At 44.3% G+C, this 27,872-nt stretch overlaps 1 protein-coding gene across 1 annotated transcript in view; it reads left to right on the top strand.

The window, feature by feature from the left end:
* Positions 1-217: 217 nt before the first annotated feature.
* Positions 218-27,872, top strand: part of IL6ST (interleukin 6 cytokine family signal transducer) — a 70,408-nt gene continuing 42,753 nt past the window's right edge. The window contains exons 1-2 of the mRNA XM_038402465.2: positions 218-360; positions 14,893-14,973. Of these exons, the coding sequence (XP_038258393.1) occupies positions 357-360; positions 14,893-14,973 (85 nt within the window). The 5' untranslated portion in view covers positions 218-356. The remainder of the gene's footprint in view (positions 361-14,892; positions 14,974-27,872) is intronic.

Below are 27,872 nucleotides of genomic sequence, written 5' to 3'. Positions count from 1 at the left end.
CTAAACCGCTCCACCACCACCCCCCTCCCCCTCAGGTGCAAGAAGGCATAGAACCTTCCGCTGCCCCCATCGTGCAGGGGGAGCAAAATCCTGCCCTTCCCCTCCACCCGCAGGCGCAATGAAACCGCCCTGCTTCCCTCCGCCGCCGCTAGCAGCGACCCCGCAACCCTAGAGTTCTGGCGTCCAGGAAGCTCGTTACGGGAAGCCCCGCCTCCTTCGTGACGTCATCCCCGGGGGGGGGCCTGGGCCAATGGGTGTCCGAGTTGGGTCTGGGAGGACGACAGTGACCCGTGTTGGCCGTACAGGACGGGATCGGGAATATGGTCCAGGCCTGGGCTGACGCCGCTACTTAGCGAATGGGTGAGCGGGCCCCGTACCGTGGCTGGGCTGTGAGGGAGGCGGCAGGTAGGGTGGGGGCTCCCCAGGAGTGTCAGGGAACTGGGGGAGGGGGGGGGTCGGTCAGGGCCGGACTGGGGCTGCGTGCGGCTCCTTTTGCCCCGGGGCCCCTCCTCGTACGCTCTTCACCCCCCCCCCCCGTCCGATGACAAGCTGGGGCTGCAGGCCCCACGGACTCCCCTCTTCCCGCCCCGGGTGTTTCTGTGCGGGTCCCCGAGCCGGTTCCGCTCGGGGCGGCGCGCGCGTTGGGTGGGGCGAGCGGGCTGGGGAGGAGCCAGGGGAGCAGACCCTCCGCGGCGGCCGTCGAGACGGCCCGTTAACTGGCCCCCGGGACCCCGGCGGCAGCCCCGTGCGGGGGGGGGGAGGGGGAGGAGGAGGAGGAGAGGGGGTGTCTGGCAAGCGCCAGCTCGGCCGCCGCGCTGGTCCGCCCGCTGATCGTGCCCGGAGCTGGAGAGCGCAGCCAGGGCGGGTGGGTGCCCGGTGAGCTGAGCTAACGGCGTTTTTACTAGTGCACCCGGTTGCTCTGCCGAGGTCCTGACTTCTCCAGAGCCTGCAGCCCCGTGGCGCGGGTTGAAAAGGCGACATGACTGCACGCTTGCGAGCCCTTTTTTTCTGTCCCCTTAAACTACTACTTAATTATTCTGGTCCTTCCATCACATTCAGAAAGGCCGACGTGTAATGCCTGGAAAGAGGCGGCCTGTAACGTCCTCTTCTACTCCTATTTATAACCCAATCCCTGACATAAATGAAATGGCAGCCTCGTTTGGCACCAAAATACCATTTAAGATAACTTATGAAAGCAGTATGAATGTTGGCATTAAGTAACAGCCAATAATAAAAAGCTACGAACGACTCGGGCACATTGTATGCAAGGTGTAATTAGGTTAGAGGATTTTTTAATGCTCTGAAAGGGGTGATCCTGTAGAGTGGGAAGCTGACCTGGGAGTTGCAAGGCATTGGTTCTGTTCCCAGTTCTGCTGCTTGCCTGCTGTGTGGCCTTGGGTAAATCAGTTTGCTTCTTTGTACCTGTTTTCCCATATATGAAATGGGATTATCTGTGCTTTGACTTCCTTTATAAAGCTCTCTGACGTTTTCAGAGGAAAAGTGCTAGGATCAGAGACAAGTATGATACTTTTTAATATAGGTAACTTCTGAACTGAAATACACTGTGATGAGGTTGGGGGGAGAGAATGGAAATGTAAATATTTTAAAATCTCTAACCAAATCAAGAGAGCACAGAATCGAAAATGGAGACAGATTCCTGGAAGTAAAGTATTGATAAAAAACAAAGCTTCATTATTTAGCTACAAATCTGAAAATAAGAGCTTTTTCTCTAGGGTGATGAACAGTTTCTCCTTCTGTATACTGTATCTACTTAAAGATAAGATTTGTATGATTCTACTCTGGGTGAAATTGGTACTATTGTAATCAACTAGCCTTCTGCCTACATCTGTTAAGTCCTATGTTTACTTGAATAAATTAAGTTTATACCTTCTCTTTTTAACATTGGAGAGCTAGTACCACCATATGAGAGGTAACTGATTTTTTTTCTGCCCCCCTTCTTATAAATAAAACTGTTGTTTGTTGATGGATGAGTCCAAAATAACAAACTTGACTTTCAAGTACAAGATTGAATATCTAGGGCTGGTAGTTAGAAAACTTTTTTTTATTTGTAAACTGAATAGATTAATCCCTATTGGTGACTTCAAGTGTAAAACGTGTGCTGTTTTTTTACATAGTTTAAAGTCTGAAAAGTGACTGCAGTTTACAGAAAGTTATCTGTATAGTACATATGTTATCTCATAAAAAGTGTTGAGATCTGCAGTATAGGGATATAATAGTAGTTGAATTATGTTTCTTAATTTATTGCAGACAAAGGTTTAGTGTAATTGACTTCAGTTTGACCAATTTTTAAGGTATTGGTAATCACTGGCTTTTTTCATTATGTCACTACTGAGATACTATAGGAAAACTTTAGATGACTACACCATGTTCCCTTTAAAGGAACTGAAGGAGACAAACTAAAGAACAAGAGTACTTGTGGCACCTTAGAGACTAACAAATTTATTTGAGCATAAGCTTTCGTGAGCTACAGCTCACTTCATCGGATGCAGCTCACGAAAGCTTATGCTCGGATAAATTTGTTAGTCTCTACGGTGCCACAAGTACTCCTTTTCTTTTTACAAATACAGACTAACGCGGCTGCTACTCTGAAACTAAAGAACAGTCTCATGTGGTAGAAAAGGCAAAAAACACTGCTTGACACACATTTGCCACATGTTGATTTGATACTTACAATGTGAAATGGATTTAAGATTCCACCATGAGGTGTAAGGCAAGTGTGTGTGTTGTGGGGAAGGGGGGGGGAATGTATTTATCAGTGAACTCAATCTATTTGAATATATATTCTTTATAATAATACCAAGAAAATTTATAGAAAAACAACTTTGCAGTAGCATGTAGGAGATTGTCCAGAAAAGTTGAAATGACACTTATATTCTTATTTGAATTCCTGAAAAGTTGTCAGAACATTTACATTCTTATTTGAGCAAACAAGGAAAATAGACCACTTGGCTAGTTATGGTAACATACCAGTCTTGATCCCTTGCTTGTTAGGTAGACAGAGCTGTGAAAGCAATTTGTGAGGCCCTTGGACTCATCATTTCGTTGATATCTTTTTCCTTTTCCTTCCTTGTCATTTTGTGGCTGACTGAAATAAGTTAGGAAATCTCTGTTTTTTTGCAGCAGTTTGGGACAATCTAGTATGTACTGTGGACAAGCAAAACGTAATTGCTTCTTGTCACACGCTGCTGATCTGCACTTAAGACGTCTGTGTTTCTCTGCTTACAAAGCAGTTCTGCTCAACGCTGAAAATGAAAACTGGCCTTCCCTAGGTTTTGTTCACTGGGCCCTCTATTTGCTAAATTCTCCCTCGAGTTTTCTAGTATCACATTATTTATAGAGTGCACATGTTGGACTTTTGTATGTCCTTGACTTGTGAAGTGCATATTAGGGAGAAGCTGCTGTTCAGTGCCATTTATTGTACATGGGGAAACTAAGATGGAAGGTCAGTCTTTTTCAGATGTACCAGTCAGTCATGACATCCAAAATTTTAAGTAGAAGTCAGATCAGAAGCTTGTTTCTGGGATTGGTGACGAAGAGCAACCACACAACATAGATCAGTGTTTCTTTTTGTCCCAATTGAGTTTCTGGATAAGAGGCAGCAACAGCAGTGTCTCTGTTCTCCTCATCCGCAGCATAAAGCCTTAAAGCCACAGAGCAGGATGGATTGATTTTAATCAGAGCAAATTAAATCACTGATTTTAACCATGATTTCAATCAGCAAGCAGGAAACCTGGATTTAAATTATTTAAACTTTAATCTTGTTTTGCATTTCTGCTTTTTGATTATTCTCTTAGAGAGGTTGACTCTCTGTTTACCATTAAAACACGTTAAACTAATTATAGTCTTTACACTAAATACTTTTTTGTTAACCGGGGATACACTCTATCTATATAGTTATATATCTTAACATACATCTATTCAGATTCTTGTCTTTTCTGTTAGATAATGTTGAATGATGCATTTCCTATTTATTAGATTAATTTTTTTATTCAAGCTCTATTTGTATGGAAATTGGTATTCAATTAAAAATGCGCAAACTTTTTTTAATTAAATAAAGCTTAAAGACGCTGGATACATATTTTTTCTTATTAAACCATGATTTGCATTTACAATTGATTTATTAAACAAAAAATATTATGCATATTGAATTGAGCTGAAGACCATGTCCTTCATGAGTTTAGAGCTAATAGTTTTCTTTTTTCCATTCTATGAATAAAAACTAGGTATAAGAAGATAAAATCTATCTTTCCTACGTTTTCAACTCGCAGTTCGTTTTATTTGAGCAAACTAGTCATTGAGCTGTACTAATGGAATAAGCATTTCTATAGATATGAATAGAATATATTCTTTTTGCACAGGCAGAAGAGGCTATTGCTGTCAAAAGCTGGTTTATCTTTTCAACAGACTCTGGTTCCATGTGCTTAGCCAGTGACTTCCACCAGTTCAGTGCTTTGACTTTCTTTAAAACTTGGCAGCAAACATGTACTATGTAATCTTTTGAAATTATTTTAGTAGTTTGTCATAATTTCAAATTTAATATTAAATAGTTTTATTTTAAATTTTTAACAGAAAAAATCTGATGACTTTATTTTTACCCATCCTGGAGCAGAGAGGCTCTATCACAAACCCATATTCACTTAAGCATCTTCTTCCTTTCCATCCCAGTCTTTTAACAAGAAAGCATAGTTGTCTCTGAATCTGGAGTGGTGTTTGGTTTTTTAAGTGATGAGAAAAGTACGTAACAAGTAATAAGTGAACTGAATGACAAAACATAAGTGCAACCATGCAAGCTACATACAAGTATGTCTAGTGTTCAACACTACTTTATTTTTAAAAGACCTTAATTTTTAATTAAAAAAAAAAGCGACCAAATTTCTTTTTGGGCAAGTAACTTTAACATTCAGAGGACCATTAATAAATCATTTTTAAAAAATTAAATTAAAAAATTCTAACATGGACTACAATAACAGGTTTGCTGATTCAGAAGCTAGTAATTCCAGCCATTCTCAAGAGAGAAGATAGCCTTGACATCTAAGATTGTGGGTAATGAATGGGAGGGAGAATCTTTTTGGGGACATGAAGAAATCCTTGCCAGTTGCCTGGATTCAGGTAAGCACTGAGTCATTATAATTATGAAGCAGTAATCCAGTGGAATCTCAAACTCCTTGTGTCACTACTCATTTGAAACTACTAACTTCTGTCTCCATGTGCCTCAAAAATAGTTTGTCACTATTTATGACTTTCCTTAAGGTTAAATGTACCTGAAAATTTGTGTACTAGATATACTTGAAAAAAATAGGTTGTAATTGAAGCAATGTTACTTATTAATTTTGTTAGCTTTGAGGCCTCATCCTACCCCTTTTGAAATCAATGAGGAGTTTGCTGCTCGCTTAATAGGAACAGCACTGATCATGATAGACCTGTTTCTCTACTGCCTTTCACTTTGTGTACTCATTTTCCACTTATGCAAAACAAGTGGGGGGGGGTGAGGGGGAGAGCCAATACTGTTCTGATTTGGTAGTGTTTTATAGCCCCTTCCAGGGTGGATTTGATTTAAATCACTAGTCAGGAAGACTCGATTTAATCATGGATTTCTACATAAAAGTGCATTCTTGTTGGTTGTTATAACCTTAATACATATTCTTCACAACTCAGAGATGGATGTAAATTTCATTTTTAGAAAAAACCCATTATACATTTTTAAAGTGTTTTATTTTTAAAATTTTTCAGATTAGTTTTACAGCTATATCAGAAAACGAATGATTGTTTGGTTATTTCATTTACCAAAGGTAATTGAAGAATATATTTATGAAGTCATTGGGAGGTGAAATATCTCCAATTCAACAGATTAATCTTTAATAGTTGAAGGATTTTCTTGCCGTGCTGTATTAGGAGGAGAACATCACTAGACAAACATTTAAATTGTTTTATTTAACTAAAACAGCAACAGTATGTATTTTGGATTTTTTCTTCAACAGCAACATATAATATTTTAACAAAACAAGCATACAAATTTTTGGATTTAGTTAAATATTCAAATTTTTTAAAATCAGGTTAGGCTTTGTTAAAATTGTTTTAACTAAAATAGTTAAATGAAATATTAAAAAAAAAAACCAAATTAAATAGACTGTGTCAACATGAGAAACTTAAAATATTGGCTTCTGTAGCTAACTCAGTCGTCTTCACCTTCATTTTCCTGTTTGTTCATAATCTGGAAAAGAAAAACAAGCTTTCCTGCTTTTTCAGGTCCCAAACAGTTTCTCAATTTGGAATGAATTAGTCCAAAGAAAGAAAATATTCTTTCTACACCTGCAGAAGAAGCTACTGCTGTTAAAAGTGAGATTGTCACTTCAACAGTCTGAATCCAAGTGCTTAAGTGACTTCCACCAGTTCACTGGTGTGACTTTCTTTAAAACATCAGCAAACATATTTCTTGAATGGTTCTTATTCCCAAACTGGGTCTCTCTTACCGCCTGCTGCCATTATAGGTTTTCCCTTCTAGTGAGAGAATGGTATGGTAGATCTCAATTCAACAAAGGCTACACTGAGAGAGACTTCTGGAATATGCTGCTCAAACAGTTTAACTTTCGTTTCTACTGCTTGTCCCTCCCTTTTCACATTTATCTCCAGACTTCTCCTTGTCCAGATCTATTCCGCCCCCAACAATCTTCTATTCATTGAATTTTTTGAAACTTTGCACTTTTAGATAGAGGTAAGGGATTGACTCTGTGTACACAGATCTGCAGAGGGACAATACACTTGAGGTCTGTTATTTCTCACCTCTATATATTTTATAATTTATTTATTTAAAACATTTTTGATGTTAACCATCATGTTATCTCTGGAGACACAAATCCACAGTTTGAGAACTGCAAAACTAAGCATCTCTGATGGTATCTTCTAGACTGAGCACTGAATTCCATTGGGTAGATAGAAAGATTAACCTAAACAATCTATACAGAAGCCCCTGGAATCCCATAAAATTGGGTCCCTAATCCATGAACTATTGGAACTCATTTACAAAACTTTTCTTAAACATTACATGAATATATTGTCTCATACTATAGAATTAGAATTTATAATCCCTATTCCATGATGAGATATCTTTGAGCTATCTTAATTAAAACTATCTTTAGGTTTTTTCCTCAAAAAGCATTTTATCAAAAAAATCCAATTTTAAATTTTAAAAAAAATCTGTTGTTTTTATTTTATTTTATTTATTTTAAATCATTGATTTTTTTATCCACCCTGGCCGCTTCACACTCTGCACAGATAAATGCTCCATTTTGTGCAAATGTGGGCCCACTTCTCCACTATATGTACTGGATGGCTATTTGCTCCTTACATTGTAAAGATCTGTCTGTTGCCTGTGACCAGCAAAGAGTTTTAGTAGAGTTCTTTGTCCTTCTCATCTGTAAGACTAGGGTTCTAGTCCCAGCCAGCCTGCTGTCTATTCTGGAGAAGTAGTAGGCTCTCCATAGTTTAAGCCTGTTTTTGAACCCCTTTGTAATTGAAAAAAAGAAGAGAGAAATTCTTATGCTTTCAAATCTTTAGGATTAGATCCCACTTTCAACTAGAATACCTTCTGAAATTTTTGAATATTTATTTAAAAATTGAGATTTTAAAAGTAGCTTTTTCTAATCATGTTTTCAGTCTAATCTTTGTGTCCCTCTATCTGTCCAGCAAAATGAAATGATCTGTTTTAGAGTTGTATACAGGCCCTCACCACTGTAGCATCTGAGTGCCACTTCTCAAGTGTAAAAAATGCATATTTCAGAACACCACAAAATTAACTCTGGTCCAGAATAAATACAGTTCTTTCATCATTAGTCTGAAAATACAAACATGGCCCAAAATCCTTCTAAAAATAAATATAGAAACTGTGGGGACCCACAGTTTCAGATTGCAGATCAAATTGCAGGACTGGGGTCTACCTAAGTTAACATACTGGTCAATGTCAAATGCAGGTGCACATACTTAACTTTATCATAAATTGATAACATTCTGTACTTTCAATATTACAATATTAAATTATACAATACAATATTAATCTCAAGAAACAGCAATCAGTAGTATTTTCTCCCAAAAAATTCTATCTTTGTGGTGCCGTTGTGTTAGGTGCCGTACAGACAAATGACGAAGATAGTCCGTACTCTGGCGCACTCACAATCTACATGACAACCGGTAGCCAAACAGAGTTTGAGCAGGTTGGGATGATGAGAGAACCATATACTGAAGAGAATGTAGCAAAAATGGCAGCTCCACTTAGCGGTTGCCTATCCGGTGTCAGATGGGAGCAATGTACAGGTATTATGACAGAGGCAGGTTTTATGGAGAGGATGTAAAAGAAGACAAGGTGACCAGCTATATGAAGTTTGAGATTTTCCTATGTGTAATTTCTAGGCACAAACTTTCAGTGAAAGCATTCCTATAACCTTTTTATAGTATAGTTCTACCATTTCCGGTCAGTAAGATTTTTTTTATATGAACAGTCCTAACAGAATAAGTTCTGTAAATTCAGGTGACACTTCCTTTCTGATTTATGAAGAATGTGACTATTTATTGTTCTCTGAGTGTGTATAAGAGGTGATATTTTACTAGCTCTTGGAAAACAGTGGCCAAAGTAAAAAGCATTTGAGTGATCAAAACTGAAAATTTAGGAAAAGGAACCAGCTTATTCTTTGAGCATGTGTTTAATATGTATGGGGTAGTAAGATTTTTTTTTTTTATTGATTTTTTTTTTTCCTGGAACATTCTCTATAACTTGTGTAGTTTCTTGTTTCTGCATTGAAAAGATTGCTAACAATACTCAGCAGTTATCTAATGCTTCATCTTCATGGGGTTGTACAAATATTAAGTAAGCCTTCCAAATATTTTACCTTGTGAACTAGCTAAATAAATCCCATTTTTTCCAGGTAGGGAAATTTAGACACATGTCCAGATTTCCAAGTGTACCCAGCATAGGAGTGCTGCTTTAAATTATTCTGAACATTAAAGACTCCCAACGAGCTGTACACCAACTGGGGATTGTTAATATGTAGTTTTGACTATGCTGGGGGACTATAGAGAGTCCTGTAGAACCTGCCTAACATTAGTTCTGTTCCATCTGCCTACTTCTCACACTGGGAAAATCTCCATTGAGGGTGTTTTGCACTGCTAAAGTAGGGCACAGCAGTTGAATGAGCTCATTATCTGGCTCTAGGGTTAAGGGATTTGCTGTGGGCCATGTAGCAAGCAAGTGGCAGAGCCAGACTAGAACTTGTGATGTCTGACTTTTAAACCCACCAATTATTTTCTCACGCAGAATTCTTTGTGCAATTTTGTCCAATAAAATGTGGGAAATGAAGTTGGATCAGGTCTTCCCTGAGTAAAGGGAGTGCACTGGGAAATCCAGAAGAGAGAATGTGAGTGGGTTTTTTGTTTTAATAATTATTGTGGAATTTTCTCTCTGAGTGAAATGTGGGGAGGGTAATAGTGATGTGGTAGTGAAAGTTTATCAATTGTATTGCCAGTCTCCTGAGCTATTCCTTCAATACCATTTTCTAATTTTGAGTTTACTTTTTTAAGGCTAACTTTTCCACTTATTCCAAAAAACACTGAACATGAGGGGAAAAAATAACTGTAAACAGAGGCTCTGTATGTAGTTCATTGGTCCCTTGCAGAAATAAAATGGACTTTTATAGAATAGCTTGTATTTTCAGTCACTGTAACAATCCTAGTTTGTGGTAAACACTACAGTAAATTAATTGCTGTATACTCCCATACTATGATTGTTTGAATATGCTGTCTATTTATAGATTGCAAAGATGAGTGGCCATTGAGTTTAAGCTGCATGAAATTTAAGTACGGCCTGGTTTATAACCAAACAGGACTAAATTCTCCGTTACATTGGTTACTTTCCCATAGGAGAGTAGTTCCCCTTCCTACCCCTCTCCCCCTTCCCAGTGCAATAGTCTAGATCCTATCAGCAGAAGCTTTGTGGCCAAATGTCCCCTGATTGCAGCTGACACTGGAACCGCTCTCAGTAGTGCGCCTCAAACTATGGGGGGAGAAGACTCTCTGTAGTAATTAGGCTGCTTTGCCTTTTGCATTACAGAGTGAGAAATCCAGAATAGGCCTGCTAGCTCCACCCCTTAAGAAGTAGAAGGGTCTGTAACCCATCTATATGAAGGGGAACGCATACTATGGAATGCTTCCAGGTCTCCAAATCTAGATCTGGAGCTGCAGGTTGGAAGCAGGGAAGAGCATGAGAGGTTAGAACTTTCAGATTTGGAGGAATGTAAAACGAGTCTACTCAAAGGCTATAAAATGATTTCTATACTGAGATTATTAAGCAGTTTGTAGTGTGTTTCTCTTTTGTGAACACTTAGCAGTGAAAATTAGCAGACTGTTAGAGAGTCACTAAATATGAGATTTGCCTCCTGAACATGAAAAAGTAAATTTAAATTCTAATCATGAATGGGAAGTGTTTGGTTTTTCAGTGGAGTCTTTAACTCTGAAAAACAGGTTTTAAATGTCAATTACTTTAAAAGTGAAGTAACTTTGGTAACCTTAAGCCTGGTCTACACTACGAGTTTGTCAGATTTAGCAGTGTTAAATCCGAATGAACTCTGTACCCATCCACACAACAAAGCCATTTTTTTGACATAAAAGGCTCTTAAAACCGATTTCTGTTCTCCTCCCCAACAAGAGGATTAGCACTGAAGTCGACATCGCCGTTTCAAATTAGGGTTAGTGTGGACACAATTCAAAGGTATTGGCCTCCGGGAGCTATCCCACAGTGCACCGTTGTGACCGCTCTGGACAGCACTCTGAACTCGAATGCACTGGTCAGGTGTACAGGAAAAGCCCTGGGAACTTTTGAATCTCCTTTCCTGTTTGGCCAGGCGAGCTCATCTGCACAGGTGACCATGCAGAACTCATCAGCACAGATAACCATGCAGTCCCAGAATTGCAAAAGAGCTCCAGCATGGACCGAACGGGAAGTACAGGATCTGATCGCTGTATGGGGAGAGGAATCTGTGCTATCAGAACTACATTCCAAAAGATGGAAATGCCAAAATATTTCAAAAAATCTCAGAGGCCATGAGGGACAGAGGCTACATCAGGGACGCAACACAGTGCCGCGTGAAACTTAAGGAGCTCAGACAAGCGTACCAGAAAACGAAAGAATCAAACGGATGCTCCGGGACAGAGCCCCAGACATGCCTCTTCTACGCTGAGCTGCATGCCATTCTAGGGGGAGCCACCATTACCTTACCCCTGTCCGTGGACTCCGATGATGGGGTACTCTCCACCATGCCTGAGGAATTGGCAGATGGGGAAGAGGAGGAGGAGGACGAGGACGAGCTTGGGGAGAGCACACAGCACACCGTTCTCCCCGACAGCCAGCATCTTTTTATCACCCTGACTGAAATACCCTCCCAACCCAACGAAGCCGGAGAAGGGACCCTGGTGAGTGTACCTTCTTAAATATATGTTATAAAAGCAAGTGTTTTTAATGATTAAGTAGCCCTGAGGACTTGGGATGCATTCGTGGCCAGTACTGCTACTGGAAAAGTCTGTTAACATGTCTGGGGATGGAGCAGAAATCCCTCAGTGACATCTCCAGGAGAGCTTCATGGAGGTACTCTAAAAGCCTTTGCAGAAGGTTTCCTGGGAGAGCAGCCTTATTCTGTCCTCCATGGTAGGACACTTTACCACGCCATTCTAGTAGCAAGTAATCTGGTATCATTGCATGACAAAGCCTGGCAGCGTATGGTCCCGGTGTTTGCTGGCATTCAAGCAACATCCATTCTTTACCTCTCTGCGTTATCCTCAGGAGAGTGATATCGTTCATGGTAACCTGGTTGAAATAGGGGAATTTAATTAAGTGGACATTCAGAGGTAACCGTTCCTACGAGGCTGTTTTTCCTACTTGTGGCTGAAAAGAAATCCCCCCGCAGTAAGCCATGCGGTGGGGTGGGGGCGGCATTGGCGCTGAGCTGTTCGCATTTGGCTAGCAGGGATCTTCCCTGATACCAGCCAGGCGGTGGGGGGAGGGGAAAAGCAATCATCCCAGAGAATTGGATGGGGGGAGGGAGTTAGTTTGGTTTCTGCTGCTGCACATTAACAGGAAAACCGCAGCACTAAATGGCCCACTCAACGGGCTTTGCTTGGTATGGGAAAGGAGGGCGCTGCTGTTACGTTGGTTGCAGAAGCCGAAAGACTATGGCCGCCTGCAAGCCGAATTCTGTTGCCTGGCACTGCGTGTGTGATCTCTAACACCAAAGCCGCAGGCACTCAATATAAGATGCAAAATGCGACCTTGTACCAAAATCACATGTGCTATGTGATGTTCACCATGAAAGAGTATAGCCTTTGTTCTGTAATGTATCTTTTTAAATACTGCACTTCCTTTTTTTCCTCCAGCAGCTGCATATGTTTCAAGCCTCCCTCCTCCGACCCAAAGACTATCTCGGATAAGGCGGCGAAAAAACCACACGCGCGAGGAAATGTTCTCTGAGCTCATGCAGTCGTCTGGCACCGACAGAGCTGTGTGGAGGGACACAATAGCAGAGTACAGGACAGTGGCCGATGAACGTGAGGAGAGGCGGCAAGAAGATCAGAGGAGGCATGAGGCAACGCTGGGGCTACTGCAGGATCAAACGAACATGCTCCGGTGTCTGGTAGAAGTTCATGAACGGCAGCAGGATCACAGACTGCCACTGCAGCCCCTGCTTAACCGCCCTCCCTCCTCCCCAAGTTCCATAGCCTCCTCACCCAGATGCCGAAGAATCCCACGTTGATGTTGGTGAAACGTCCCTTGTGATCCACCAGTGCTTGCAGCACCATTGAAAAGTACCCCTTGCAGTTTACGTACTGGCTGCCCTGGTGGTCCGGTCCCAAGATGGGGATATGCGTTCCGTCTGTAGCCCCACCACAGTTAGGGAATCCCATTGCAGCAAAGCCATCTAGTATGACCTGCACATTTCCCAGAATCATTACCTTTGATAGAAGCAGCTCAATGATTGTGTTGTCTACTTGCATCACAGCAACCCCCACAGTAGATTTGCCCACTCCAAATTGATTTCCGACTGACCGGTAGCTGTCTGGTGTTGCAAGCTTCCACAGGGCTATTGCCACTTGCTTGTGAACTTTGAGGGCTGCTCTCATCTTGGTATTCTTGTGCTTCAGGGCAGGGGGAAGCAAGTCATAAAGTTCCGTGAAAGTGCCCTTATGCATATGAAAGTTTCAGAGCCACTGGGAATCATCCCAGACCCGCAACACTATGCTGTCCCACCAGTCTGTGCTTGTTTCCCAAGCCCAGAATCAGCGTTCCATGACATGAGCCTGCCCCATTAACACCATGATCTCCAAATTGTGGGGGAACGCAGTTTTAGAGAAAAGTGTGTTCATGTCCTCATCACTGCGCTTCCGTCGCCGCCACGCCTGGTTTTTCAGGTGCTGGTTCTGCATAAACTGCACGATAATGCGTGAGGTGTTTACAATGGTCATAACTGCTGCGGTGAGCTGAACGGGCTCCACGCTTGCTGTGCTATGGTGTCTGCTCCTGCTTGGGCAATCCAGGGAAAAGGGCACGAAAGGATTGTTTGCCGTTGCTCTGACAGAGGGAGGGGCGACTGACAACATGGCTTACAGGGTTGGCTTACAGGGAATTAAAATCAACGAAGGGGGTGGCTTTGTGAGAAACAGAATGGCCCCCTCAAGGATAGAACTCAAAACCTCAAGGATAGAACTCAAAAGTGGGTTTAGCAGGCCATTGATTCATGGAGGGAGGGAGGAGAAAATGAATACAAAACAAATCTGGTCTATTTCTTGTTTTGATCCACTTCATCTATCTTTATACATCTTGCTGGCAACAGACTGTGCAGTATGACTGCTGGCCATCGTCATCTCCTGGCTGCACATTAAAAGACAGTGCAGTAGGACTGCTGGTAGGACTGAATCGCCATGAGACTAAACTTAAAAGGGTAATGACCTGGCTGAGTCACTTCTGTGTTTGCCCAGGCACCCCTGACCTCATCAAGGTCGTTAAAAGAGCACCCAGGAATATGTCGACGATGGCTACCAGTCATACTGCATTGTCTGCTGCCAAAAGGCAATAAGCTGCTGCTGTGTAGCAATGCAATACCGCGTCTGCCAGCACCCAGGAGATATACAGTGACAGTTAACTGAGCGGGCTCCATGCTTGCCGTGGTGTGGCATCTGCACAGGTAACCCAGGAAAAAAGGCACGAAACAATTGTCTGCCGTTGCTTTCACGGAGGGAGGGAGGGATGGGGGGCCTGACAATATGTACCCAGAACCACCCGCGACAATGTTTTAGTCCCATCAGGCATTGGGATTTCTACCCAGAATTCAAATGGGCGGTGGAGATTGCGGGAAATGTGGGACAGCTACCCACAGTGCAACGCTTCAGAACGATGGTTGCCTCAGTACTTAGAGCATTTGTGTGGGGGGACACACAATCGACTGTATAAAAATGCTTTCTACAAAACCGACTTCTATAAATTCGACCTGATTTCATAGTGTAGACAAGGCCTTAGTCTAATCCTTAGGGTTTTGTTTTAATGATCCCAGAATTCCAAGCTCAAAAAAGAAAGACCTGGAGACGGACAGAAGTCTAGAAACCCAACAGCTTTCCTAAAGACTGAGTTCAGTGCGAAGATGCACAGTTTTAATTCCATGCCCGTCTATTTATATCACGTAGGCTTGCTGGTTTTCCTGCAGTGATTGGAAAAAAGGTGTGTTCTTTTCCTTCTCCCATCCTGACTTTCTGCAGGGTATCAAGGGTTGCAGCAATAAAGGGAAGCTGGTGGTCACACAAATGCAGTAAATGGAAACTACATAAAATCTTTGTTTTTTACAGGAACTGTATGCAAAATGTCTTCTCGATGGAGCTGGGTGATGAATGCTGTATGTATTTTCCTGAGAATTTGCTCTCTTGGAGGTAAGACTAAATGAAAATGTTGGACAAGTCATGGACTTATTAGAGCAGCTAGCTGTTGCTACTGATGTTTATGTTGCAGTAGTGTCTGGTGGTCCCAATGAGGAATTAGGGCACCATTGTGCTAGCTATTTGTAGAAACAAATAATCCAAAGAGACAGAGTTCTCGCTCGATTATGGCAACTGACATTGTTGTCCTTTTAGCCAGCTGATCTCAAAAAAAACAAAAACAAATTAAAATTAGTTCTGGTTACTGCACCTAAAGCTCTGTGGTCACATTTTCCTATGGTCTCTCCCTTGTTGCTGTGGGAAGAGCAAAGCAAAAGGCAGAAATTGACTATACAGGGGTAGCACTGGAACAAATTGGGCACAGTGCTGTCAAATGCAGAGCTAAACTGGAAAAATAGATGTTTCTTAAAACTGTCAGTTATAGCAGTCTTCTTTAACATGTAACATTCTAGGTAAAACATTCATACATATCGAATTCCTCACCTTAAATTACACATCTAAGAATGAAATAAAGGAGAGATTGAGAATTAGTTTTTGGAGGCACTTCCTTCTTTGAATTATACCTCATAAAAGGTGCAGTCTGAAAGCACTTTAATCCCAAAAGATATGGCTTTCTTCCCCTTTTATAATTTTTATCTTTTTTTTTTCTTGCTCCACCATCTTCTAGCTGGTGGATAGCAGATACTGTTATTGATTAGATTAATTCTTTTATTTTTTGTCTTGCACTGTAATTTTCTGTTTCCCTGTCTGCTTGGTTTTTTTACGTCTTTTTCTATCTTTCCTTTGTCCTCCTGCTTTCACTCTGTCCCTGTTCTCCCACTTTCCTACCTTGGAGACACAAATGTTGTGTTTTCATTATCTCCCTAGAATACAGCCTCTAATGCAGGAATCAGAGTAGCAGCTGTGTTAGTCTGTATTCGCAAAAAGAAAAGGAGTACTTGTGGCACCTTAGAGACTAACAAATTTATTAGAGCATAAGCTTTTGTGAGCTACAGCTCACGTGCATCCGATGAAGTGATCTGTAGCTCATGAAAGCTTATGCTCAAATACATTTTAGTCTCTAAGGTGCCACAAATACTCCTTTTCTTAATGCAGGAATGCTGTCCTGCTTAGTTGGCTGCACTACTGCAGCACCTCTGACTGCTTTGCTCCCTACTTTGCCCATATACTTCCAGCAAAGGAAGGTGAAGCTGCAGACTGGGTCACCAGATGTGACATAGTGGTTCTCATGCAGGCTGGCTCACTCAGAACCGTCGCTTGCTCTTCAGGAAAATTGAGAGCAATATCCTAGTACATCTCTTCAGTGGGATAATTTATCTAGTGTCATTCATGGATACTAAGGGCTAAGTAGCAACTTTAAATCTGTAATTCTTAGACTAGTGATCTATTAATTTATGCTTAATTTGCATACTGAATAACTGTACAGATTTTTTAAAAAGTGAGTTTGTAACTCACTCCCTTTGGTACCTGAGGCCTACGATAGTATATGTAATCAATAAATCCTGTGCCGGTTGTGGTAATTCTTACATTGTTTCTGCATTTCAGTACCCAGACTGTTTGTACTTTTCTCTCTTCAGTAGAGATTTTAGTTATTTTAGGCTCACAATTGTGAGAGTCATGAAGCCTTCCCTTCAAAAGAAAGGAATTAATGTGAGTCAATCGAAAATGCCACACTGAGCGATTGCGTATGTCCATTCCACTGTCGTTGTACGCGTTCCAGTGCAGGGTTGTCAGTTTTTCCCTTTAGCAGTACCCATCGGGGTGACATGACTGTTGTCTGGTGCCTCACGCACTGCATACAGGCGTTAAGGGCAGAGCCACCCACAAGCTCCCATGATGGTTGTTGGAGCTCCCTTTCCTTGAATCTGCAAGTCTTCAGTTGAACTTGTAAATAGTACACATTGTATAATTAGTGTAGTTTTAGTTGTTAGTTGATTAGTGTTTTAAAAAAAAATGTTGTTTTGGGTACCAGCCCTGTTACTAGAGAGATGCCTCACTCTTTGGGTATCAAGCCCTGCCAGTCTTGTGGTAAGGTAATGCCTAATTGCGACCTTCACCCCAACTGTTTTAAGTGCTTGGAGGAGTCTCACATGAGTGACCAGTGTGGCATTTGTAAGGGCTTTAAGCCCCATTACAAAAAAAAAACAGGGCAGTTAGATTGAATTATATGCTTCTAGAATTGACACTACATCGTCTTATCTGAGACAGCTACTTAGGGCTGAGTACCGAGCACCTTGGCTTCAGTCTGTAGCGCACCTCTGGTGTTACTAGTACCACGGGGCAGATTGGCATTGCTGATACCAAAGAAGAGGCATAAGAAACTGGACTCTGTACTGGGATCATTGAAAGAGGTGAAGAGGTCAAGCTGTTCTAAGGAATCATGAGGGCATTCAAAGTGGACACATTTCCCAGAGCACACCTCTAAGCGCTGGAGTTTGATTCTAGAGCCTAATACAGGTCTGCAAGACTGGCTCCCGAAACACCCTCACGCCCTGGTATCACAGACTGTTTTCCCAGTACCATCTGCTCCTGAAGCATTTGAGGCGTCAAGAGAGTTGTTAAAGCTCGTGGTGCCACTGTCACCAGCAGTTCAAAAGACTTGCCTGGCATCCAAGGTACTGACATCAGTGGCTTTACCTCTGCACTGCACAGTTCCAGCTGATTCACCTATCAGGATATCGATTAAAGTGGTACCGTCTAGGGGAAAGCCACAGATAGAATCATAGAATATCAGGGTTGGAAGGGACCCCAGAAGGTCATCTAGTCCAACCCCCTGCTCAAAGCAGGACCAAGTCCCAGTTAAATCATCCCAGCCAGGGCTTTGTCAAGCCTGACCTTAAAAACCTCTAAGGAAGGAGATTCTACCACCTCCCTAGGTAACGCATTCCAGTGTTTCACCACCCTCTTAGTGAAAAAGTTTTTCCTAATATCCAATCTAAACCTCCCCCATTGCAACTTGAGACCATTACTCCTCGTTCTGTCATCTGCTACCATTGAGAACAGTCTTGAGCCATCCTCTTTGAAACCCCCTTTCAGGTAGTTGAAAGCAGCTATCAAATCCCCCCTCATTCTTCTCTTCTGCAGACTAAACAATCCCAGCTCCCTCAGCCTCTCCTCATAAGTCATGTGCTCTAGACCCCTAATCATTTTTGTTGCCCTTCGTTGTACTCTTTCCAATTTATCCACATCCTTCCTGTAGTGTGGGGCCCAAAACTGGACACAGTACTCCAGATGAGGCCTCACCAGTGTCGAATAGAGGGGAACGATCACGTCCCTCGATCTGCTCGCTATGCCCCTACTTATACATCCCAAAATGCCATTGGCCTTCTTGGCAACAAGGGCACACTGCTGACTCATATCCAGCTTCTCGTCCACTGTCACCCCTAGTTCCTTTTCCGCAGAACTGCTGCCGAGCCATTCGGTCCCTAGTCTGTAGCGGTGCATTGGATTCTTCCATCCTAAGTGCAGGACCCTGCACTTATCCTTATTGAACCTCATTAGATTTCTTTTGGCCCAATCCTCCAATTTGTCTAGGTCCTTCTGTATCCTATCCCTCCCCTCCAGCGTATCTACCACTCCTCCCAGTTTAGTATCATCCACAAATTTGCTGAGAGTGCAATCCACACCATCCTCCAGATCATTTATGAAGATATTGAACAAAACGGGCCCCAGGACCGACCCCTGGGGCACTCCACTTGACACCGGCTGCCAACTAGACATGGAGCCATTGATCACTACCCGTTGAGCCCGACAATCTAGCCAGCTTTCTACCCACCTTATAGTGCATTCATCCAGCCCATACTTCCTTAACTTGCTGACAAGAATGCTGTGGGAGACCGTGTCAAAAGCTTTGCTAAAGTCAAGAAACAATACATCCACTGCTTTCCCTTCATCCACAGAACCAGTAATCTCATCATAAAAGGCGATTAGATTAGTCAGGCATGACCTTCCCTTGGTGAATCCATGCTGACTGTTCCTGATCACTTTCCTCTCCTCTAAGTGCTTCAGGATTGATTCTTTGAGGACCTGCTCCATGATTTTTCCAGGGACTGAGGTGAGGCTGACTGGCCTGTAGTTCCCAGGATCCTCCTTCTTCCCTTTTTTAAAGATGGGCACTACATTAGCCTTTTTCCAGTCATCCGGGACTTCCCCCGTTCGCCACGAGTTTTCAAAGATAATGGCCAAGGGCTCTGCAATCACAGCCGCCAATTCCTTCAGCACTCTCGGATGCAATTCGTCCGGCCCCATGGACTTGTGCACGTCCAGCTTTTCTAAATAGTCCCTAACCACCTCTATCTCTACAGAGGGCTGGCCATCTTTTCCCCATTTTGTGATGCCCAGCACAGCAATCTGGGAGCTGACCTTGTTAGTGAAAACAGAGGCAAAAAAAGCATTGAGTACATTAGCTTTTTCCACATCCTCTGTCACTAGCTTGCCTCCCTCATTCAGTAAGGGGCCCACACTTTCCTTGGCTTTCTTCTTGTTGCCAACATACCTGAAGAAACCCTTCTTGTTACTCTTGACATCTCTTGCTAGCTGCAGCTCCAGGTGCGATTTGGCCCTCCTGATATCTTTCCTACATGCCCGAGCAATATTTTTATACTCTTCCCTGGTCATATGTCCAACCTTCCACTTCTTGTAAGCTTCTTTTTTATGTTTAAGATCCGCTAGGATTTCACCATTAAGCCAAGCTGGTCGCCTGCCATATTTACTATTCTTTCGACTCATCGGGATGGTTTGTCCCTGTAACCTCAACAGGGATTCCTTGAAATACAGCCAGCTCTCCTGGACTCCCTTCCCTTTCATGTTAGTCCCCCAGGGGATCCTGGCCATCTGTTCCCTGAGGGAGTCAAAGTCTGCTTTCCTGAAGTCCAGGGTCCGTATCCTGCTGCTTACCTTTCTTCCCTGCGTCAGGATCCTGAACTCAACCAACTCATGGTCACTGCCTCCCAGATTCCCATCCACTTTTGCTTCCCCCACTAATTCTACCCGGTTTGTGAGCAGCAGGTCAAGAAAAGCGCTCCCCCTAGTTGGCTCCCCTAGCACTTGCACCAGGAAATTGTCCCCTACGCTTTCCAAAAACTTCCTGGATTGTCTATGCACTGCTGTATTGCTCTCCCAGCAGATATCAGGAAAATTAAAGTCACCCATGAGAATCAGGGCATGCGATCTAGTAGCTTCCGTGAGTTGCTGGAAGAAAGCCTCATCCACCTCATCCCCCTGGTCCGGTGGTCTATAGCAGACTCCCACCATGACATCACTCTTGTTACACACACTTCTAAACTTAATCCAGAGACACTCAGGTTTTTCCACAGTTTCGTACCGGAGCTCTGAGCAGTCATACTGCTCCCTTACATACAGTGCTACTCCCCCACCTTTTCTGCCCTGCCTGTCCTTCCTGAACAGTTTATAACCATCCATGACTGTACTCCAGTCATGTGAGTTATCCCACCAAGTCTCTGTTATTCCAATCACGTCATAATTCCTTGACATCACCAGGGCCTCCAGTTCTCCCTGCTTGTTTCCAAGGCTTTGTGCATTTGTATATAAGCACTTGAGATAACCTGTTGATCGCCCCTCATTCCCAGTATGAGGCAGGAGCCCTCTCCTCTCAGACATTCCTGCCTGTGCTTCCTCCCGGTATCCCGCTTTCCCACTTACCTCAGGGCTTTGGTCTCCTTCCCCCGGTGAACCTAGTTTAAAGCCCTCATCACTAGGTTAGCCAGTCTGCTGGCAAAGATGTTCTTCCCTCTCTTCGTAAGATGGAGCCCGTCTCTGCCCAGCACTCCTCCTTCATGGAGCACCATCCCATGGTCAAAGAATCCAAAGCCTTCTCTCCGACACCACCTGCGTAGCCATTCGTTGACCTCCACGATTCGACGGTCCCTACCCAGGCCTTTTCCTTCCACGGGGAGGATGGACGAGAACACCACTTGCGCCTCCAACTCCTTTATCCTTCTTCCCAGAGCCACGTAGTCCGCAGTGATCCGCTCAAGGTCATTCTTGGCAGTATCATTGGTGCCCACGTGGAGAAGCAGGAAGGGGTAGCGATCCGAGGGCTTGATGAGTCTCGGCAGTCTCTCCGTCACATCACGAATCTTAGCCCCTGGCAAGCAGCAGACTTCTCGGTTTTCCCAGTCAGGGCGGCAGATAGATGACTCAGTCCCCCGGAGGAGAGAGTCCCCGACCACCACCACCCGCCTTCTCCTCTTGGGAGTGGTGGTCGTGGAACCCCCAACCTCAGGACATCGCATCTCATGCCTCCCAACCAGCGGAGTCTCCTTCTGCTTTCTCCCCCCAGACATATCATCTGGTCCACTCTCCGCAATGGTACCTGTGGAGAGAACATGAAAGCGGTTAGTTACCTGTGTCTGTGTTACTGGAACCCGGACATTCCGCTTACCTCTTCTGGAGGTCACATGTTGCCAAGCTTCTTCACTGGCCTCTTGGCTCCTCTGTGCAACCTGCTCTATATCTTTAGAGCTTTGTGCCCCTAGAAGGCTATCCTGAGTTTGGTCCAGAAAATCCTCAGTCTCTCGTATACAACGCAGGGTCGTTACCTGTTGCTCCAGACCTTCAATCTTCTCTTCCAATATGGAGACCAGCTTGCACTTTGTACAGACAAAGTCGCTTCTGTCCTGTGGAAGAAAGACAAACATGGCACATCCAGTGCAGGTCACAACAGCTGAATCCCCCCCTTCCATATCACCTACCTACTATGAGCTTCCTCAGAGACGTTGGCAAGATGTAAGCCTCACTGGGCTCACTCCAGGCGAACTCCCAGGCAAACTCCTGCTGTGAGCTGCTCTGCTGTCCCCGCTGCTCAGCTGGTTCGCTGCCGCTCCTCAGCTGGTTCGCGAGGCTCTGACTATTTTCAAACAGCCAGGCTTCCCTGACGCAAACACACAGACACCCTAATGCCCGCCCCCTGCAGGCTAGCAGCCAATCAGACACTCACTCAGGCTCTCTCCCTGCCCTCCCAGCAAACACACGCTCGGATACTTCCTCAGCAAGCAAACACACACACTCGGATACTTACCAGTCCCAGGCAAACTCCTGCTGTGAGCTGCTCTGCTGTCCCCGCTGCTCCGCTGGTTCGCTGCCGCTGGGGAGATGATCTCCCCAGTTTCCCTTCAGAGTCTGAACCTTCTTTACCGGTATTGACGGGTACGGCACCATCTTGGTTGCAGGAAGTCATTATCTTTACTGGACTCTGCGGAAGTATGTGTCCCAACCTAGCTGGCTCCACTGTTGGAGTATACCACCTGCCCGTCCTGATTTTAGCATCAGTACTAGCAAGGGGGTTATTGAAAGGACCTTGGGACCAGGCACCTTTGGGAACCAAGGCCATAACAGTGACCTTTTTGGAACTGGTGGGAGTTCCCCCCACAAACAAGAGCATCCCTACAGCTACCTCAGCTGGGTCTGTCTACTGGCTTTCTAGCATCGATGCTGCAAGCATCCTAGCGTCAGTGCCAAGCCTGGCACCGAACAGATTTGGGATCCCTCTCGAGGAGCAGAAACTGGACCAGCCCTCAGTAACATAGGTATCCTCTTCATCATCCCCTGATGAAGCAGTTGTAGTGGAACCTATTTCTCGGCCTCCTGACTTATTTTAAGACTCATCAGGAGTTGTAGAGGAGGATGGCTATGGCCCTAAACATTCACCCGAAGGATGTCTGGGAAAAATCCCACAGGCTGGTGGACATCTTGGCATCTGTGGCCCCAGCTAAAATAGCTCTTCCTGTTTGATATTTTAAAAGTACCGAGGTCTTTAAGCAGACCCCAGCTTCCCTGCCCTGACTGCAAAAAGGGTGGGGAGGAGGTTTGAGCACCTATATAATCATTCCCCTCTGGGCTCCCTTGTATTGGCGGCAACCAGTGAGAGGACAGGAGCACCAGGCATTAACCCCCTAAAAATAGAGGGCAAGAAGCTAGACTTATTTGGGAGGAAGTCCTGAAAGTAGCCCCCAGTCTGTGTCCCTGCCCCACTAGGGCATGCATCCCAGGGCAAGTCGAGGGTCCAGGGCTCCCCACAGCAGCCCAGCTTCCGGCCAGGTCAGGAGGTGAGGCTTGGCAGGAAGGGAGAAGAAGGGGATGGGTTGCTGTGGTAGGGGGTGGGCAGCTCAAATGTTTTTTGTGCCCACGTCCCCAATAAATCTTAATCCGTCTTTGCATGGGGAGAAAAATTTATAGAAGCTTATCCTTGGAAATGTGCAGTACAGATCCGCAGGCTGCTGTTGAAATATGATTTTGTGTATTGGGGAGTCTGTAGCAAAATTCAAGGACAAGTTACTGCATTCTCTAGGCCCCGGAGGGACCATGAGCAGGTTTCACGGGGTCTGCTAAGCATAGCTGGCGTTAGACTTGCTAAGGCCCAGAGCAGAATTCCAAAGCCCCACCATGCAGGACTACAGCCCAGGGCCCCATCACCCAGGACTGAAGCCAAAGCCTGAGCAACATAGCTTTTCAGTGCCCCCTGGGGCATGGGGCCCTGGACAGTTGGCCTGCTTGCTACCCTTTAATGCTGGCCCTGGCTTTTATATTCAGAAAAACAGTTGGAGCACAGCTAGGCCATGGAGTTTTTATAGCATGTTGGGGGGCTCAGAAAGAAAAAATCACTGCTCTAGAGAAGAGTTCAAGGCATTCATTGCAGAAGACTGTCTGGTTGCCAAGATGGCTTTGCAATAGGTGCTAGACATAACGGACACTGCTTCCAGAGTTAAGGCATCAGTGTTTGATGATCAGGGCCTTGTGGTTGCAGAACTGCAGCTTAGTTCTGGAGATCCAGCAGAGCACACAAGACCTACCTTTTGATGGTCGATTTTTGTTCTCTGACAAAATGGATGAGACTTTACTTTTATTTTAAAGACTCGTGAGCATCTCCATTTAATTGGGTTTTATACCCCTGCCGCAGCAGCAGCAATATCAGCCCCAGCAGTATTTCTGGCAGGAGCCATATTAGGCAAGACAGTGAGACTACTCCAAGAAGCAGAATAAATAACACAGGAGAAGACCATCTGGGTCTCTAACTTTAATCATTGAGCCCATCCTCCCTCAGCTTCAGACAAGCAGCAGTTTTGATTGTCAGAGTAGCATTCCAGTTGTAAACCTTCTGCCCATTTGCAGACAGATTTTCTCACTTCCACAGTGCTTGGGAAGCTATAACCTTAAACAAATGGGTCCTAAGAACTGTGGGATTAGGTTATGTCGTTCAGTCCTCTCCATTCTCCCACCCCATCCCTTTTGAGGGACCCCTCTGAGTCACTGCTCCTTCAGCAGGTTTGAACTATGAGAGCCATAGAGGAAATCCCTCTGTAGCACTGGGGGAAAGGATTCTACTCGCAGTATTTCCTGATTGCCAGATTCAAGGTAGAAATGAGACCTATCTTCATTCTTGGGGGTCTTAACAGGCACATCAGGTACATGAGATTCTGCATGGTTACCCTAGCTATTGTACTCCCACTTTGAATCACAACTGGTTTGCTGCCCTCAGTGTTCATGATGCCTGTTTCCATGTGGCAATTTACCTAAGCCACAGGAAGTTGCTGAAGTTTTGTGGTCGTAGGTCAGCATTATTAATATACAGTGCTCCCCTTTGGCTTCTCCTCTGCTCCTTTAAATGCATAGCAGTAATAGCTGCACTTTTCAGGGGAAGAAGAATACAATGTATTTTCCTGCCTGGATGATTGACTGGTGAAGAGCAAGTCCAGAGACCAACTCCTCCACCGTGTCCAGTTCTCAGTGCATCTTTCCAGTCATTTAGATCTGATCATAAACAAAGCAAAATCAACTTTAGTACCAACAAAAAAAAATGAGTTATTTGGGGCTCTACTACTTGTATGAGTGTGAGGGCATTTCTGCCAAGGAAGCAATTTCAGACAAGTCATCATCTGTCTGTCCCTCCAAGCTCACCCTTTCACCACAATTGGAATATGCCTGAAATTGCTAGGTCATGTGGCTGTACTTATGCAGTCCAGAATGCGAGACTGCATCTTTGTCCTCTTCAGGCCTGGCTCAAGCTGTATCATCCAAACTGGGTGTATTGCCCAAATTGTCAGACATTGGACTCCCTAGTGCAAGTGTGGTCACTCTTTCTGCAGTTCCTTGAGTGGTAGACAGACCATATCAATCTTTGCAGGGGTGTTCCCTTCAGCCATTCTCCACCAGTCGTAACAGGAGTGATTGGTGCCCCCACAATAGGTTAGGAAGTACATCTGGGGACTTCGAAAGTTCAGGGACTGTGGCCAGATCTGGAAGCTGCCCTTCATATCAGTGTCCTGCAGCTATGAACCATTTACAGTGCGTGCTGGCTCTTTCAGTTACACGTAGAAGAGACAGCAGTTCTCACCAAAAATACTACTGTGGTATACTGTGTGAACGAACAGTAGAGAGCTCACACCAGCCAGCTTTGTCAGGAGGCAGTGACGTTTTGGCAGTTCTGTGTCAAGGAAAATATCATTCCACAGCAGCTTATCTACCAAGGGTGCGGAATTGCTTAGCTGATCACCTTGGCAGAGTCTTTTCTCAGGATCACAAGTGGTCTCTGAACAGTGTGTTAAGGTCCATCTTTGGGAAAGGGGCATTCTGGCTATAGACCTGTTTGCAACAAAAGATAGGGGGCCATCTGTTTTGCTCCCAAGCAGGCCTGAGTCCAGGCTCCTTGACAGATGCCTTCCACCTGAATTGGGGATCAGTGCTCATGTATGCCTTCTCCCCCTCCCCCCCAAACCTCCCAGATTCCAGTCATCCCAAAGGCCATTCTCAGACTGAAGTTTGAGATTGATTCTCAGTGCACCAGCTTGGCCGAGGCCATGTTGGTTCTCAGTCTATTGATTTGTCTGCCCATATGTCTAACTCTTTATCCTGACCTACTGACCCACCACCACAGTCAGATTTGGCTTCCAGCACTGAACAGCCTTCACCTCATGGCGTGGATGTGGCATGGCTAGATGAAGAGAAGAAACGACATTCAGAAGCTGTTTGACAAGTGTTGCTTAATAGTAGGAAGCCCTCTACTAGGGCTATGTATTTGGCTAAGTGGAAGTGAATTTCAGTTCGGTCACTAGCTCGGGGTACTCAGCCAATGCTGGCCTGTATTCAGGACATTTTGGAATATCTGTTATGTCTTCAATCTTCTGGTCTCTTGATCAGTTCATTGAGGGTTCACTTGCAGTGATCTGTGTTTCATCTGCCCATCCAAGGGAAGTCAATTTTCTCAATCTCCATAGTAGTGAGATTTTTGAAAGGAGTCATTCATCTCCACATTCCTGGGAAAGATGGGTTCAGTTTGTGAGACCTTAATACAGTCTTATTTGCCCTGATGAGGCCTCCATTCAAGCCTCTGGCAACATACTTTCTGTCACTCTGTGCTAGAAGACACCCTTTCTTATTGCAGTAATATCTACAAGGAGAATAAGCGAGCTTCAGGCTTTTATGTTGGAGCCCCTTGTACTCAGTTTTTCAAAGACAAAGTGGCCCTATGGTGACATCCAAAACTTTTCTCAAAAGTTGTTTTGCAGTTTCACTTTAACCAAGTGATTTACTTGCCAGCATTCTTCCCTAAACTGTATTTGAATTCACATGAACAACGACTTCAGATGTTGGAGGTGAGACGATGTCTGGGATCTTTCTTAGAGGGGACTAATCCTTTTTCAGGCCTCTCCTCAACTTTTCATCTCCTGTGAAGGGTCAGGCAGTCTCTTTGCAGACTGCTTTCAAGTGGGTATTACCATGGCATATGAAGTATCTTATTCTTTGCCCCCACAGACGTTACAGTGTCATTTGAGATCCCAAGAAACATTGAATGCATTACTTACCAATATTTCAAGACTGGACATTTGCAGGTCTGCAATATGGTCTTCAGTACATGCTTTTACCAAACATTATGCTGTTTCCGCAGTATCTCTGTCAGATGCAAACTTTGGCAAGACAGTTCTAAAGTCATTGTTGAACTGGACTCTGAGTCCCACCTTCTACAGTTACTGTTTTGTGAGTCCCTTGAATGGAATACACATCTGCAATCACTCAAAGAAGGCAAGACGGTTCTGTAACTGTTCTTCAAGATGTGGGTGCAGACATGTATTCCCCAACCCATCCTCCCCACCCCCCTTCGCATCAGAGTCTTTGCCCTTTATGTTCAGTGCAAAGGAACCAAGAAGAGTGCTGCTCTTAAATAGCTTGGGGAGGGGCTAATGTCCACAGGACACAAGCACTGACCCTATGGATATGGCTAGGCAAAGTTCTTTGGCTTCAGTGCACTGGGTATGCTCATTCCTGAGTGGAATACGTGTCTGCATCCACATCTCAAAGACCAACAATTACAGAATAGGCAAGGTAACTTTTTTTTTTTTTCTTTTTTTTTTTTTTTTTTTGTGATTAGTTGTATGAAATCCACTGCCTTCCTAGTGAGAAATATGATGACTTGTATATTCCCCATGATTGGGCTTTGCTAGCTGGTCACCAGTTGACTGACTCAGAAAAACAAAAGTTCTTTTGATTGGTTCATTACATGTCCAGGGGAATTTAGTAGGGAAAATAACTGCTGAGTGGGAATCTAAGCAGATATGGATTGTATTCATTATTGTGATGAATATATATTCCATTCGTTTCAATATACTAGATCGTGGTGGGCAATAATTTTCACAGGGGGGCCACTCCGTGAATTTTGGCAAGCTGTCACAGGCCGCACATTTCTACTGTATTAATGGAGGGGGTGCGGGGTCTGGGAGGGAGTTTGGGTGCAGGAGGGTGCTCCAAACTGGGGCAGGAGATTGGAGATCAGGAGCAGGTACAGGATCTGGGAGAGAGTTTGGGTGCAGGAGGGAGTTTTGACCTGGGGCAGGCGGTTGGGGTGCAGGAGGGGTGCGAGGTGCAGACTCTGGCTGGGAGGC

This window comes from Dermochelys coriacea, chromosome 5 (genome assembly GCF_009764565.3).
Source record: "Dermochelys coriacea isolate rDerCor1 chromosome 5, rDerCor1.pri.v4, whole genome shotgun sequence".
NCBI lineage: Eukaryota > Metazoa > Chordata > Testudines > Dermochelyidae > Dermochelys > Dermochelys coriacea.
Note: the sequence above shows the minus strand (reverse complement) of the source record. Positions and strands in the feature narration are given on the sequence as shown.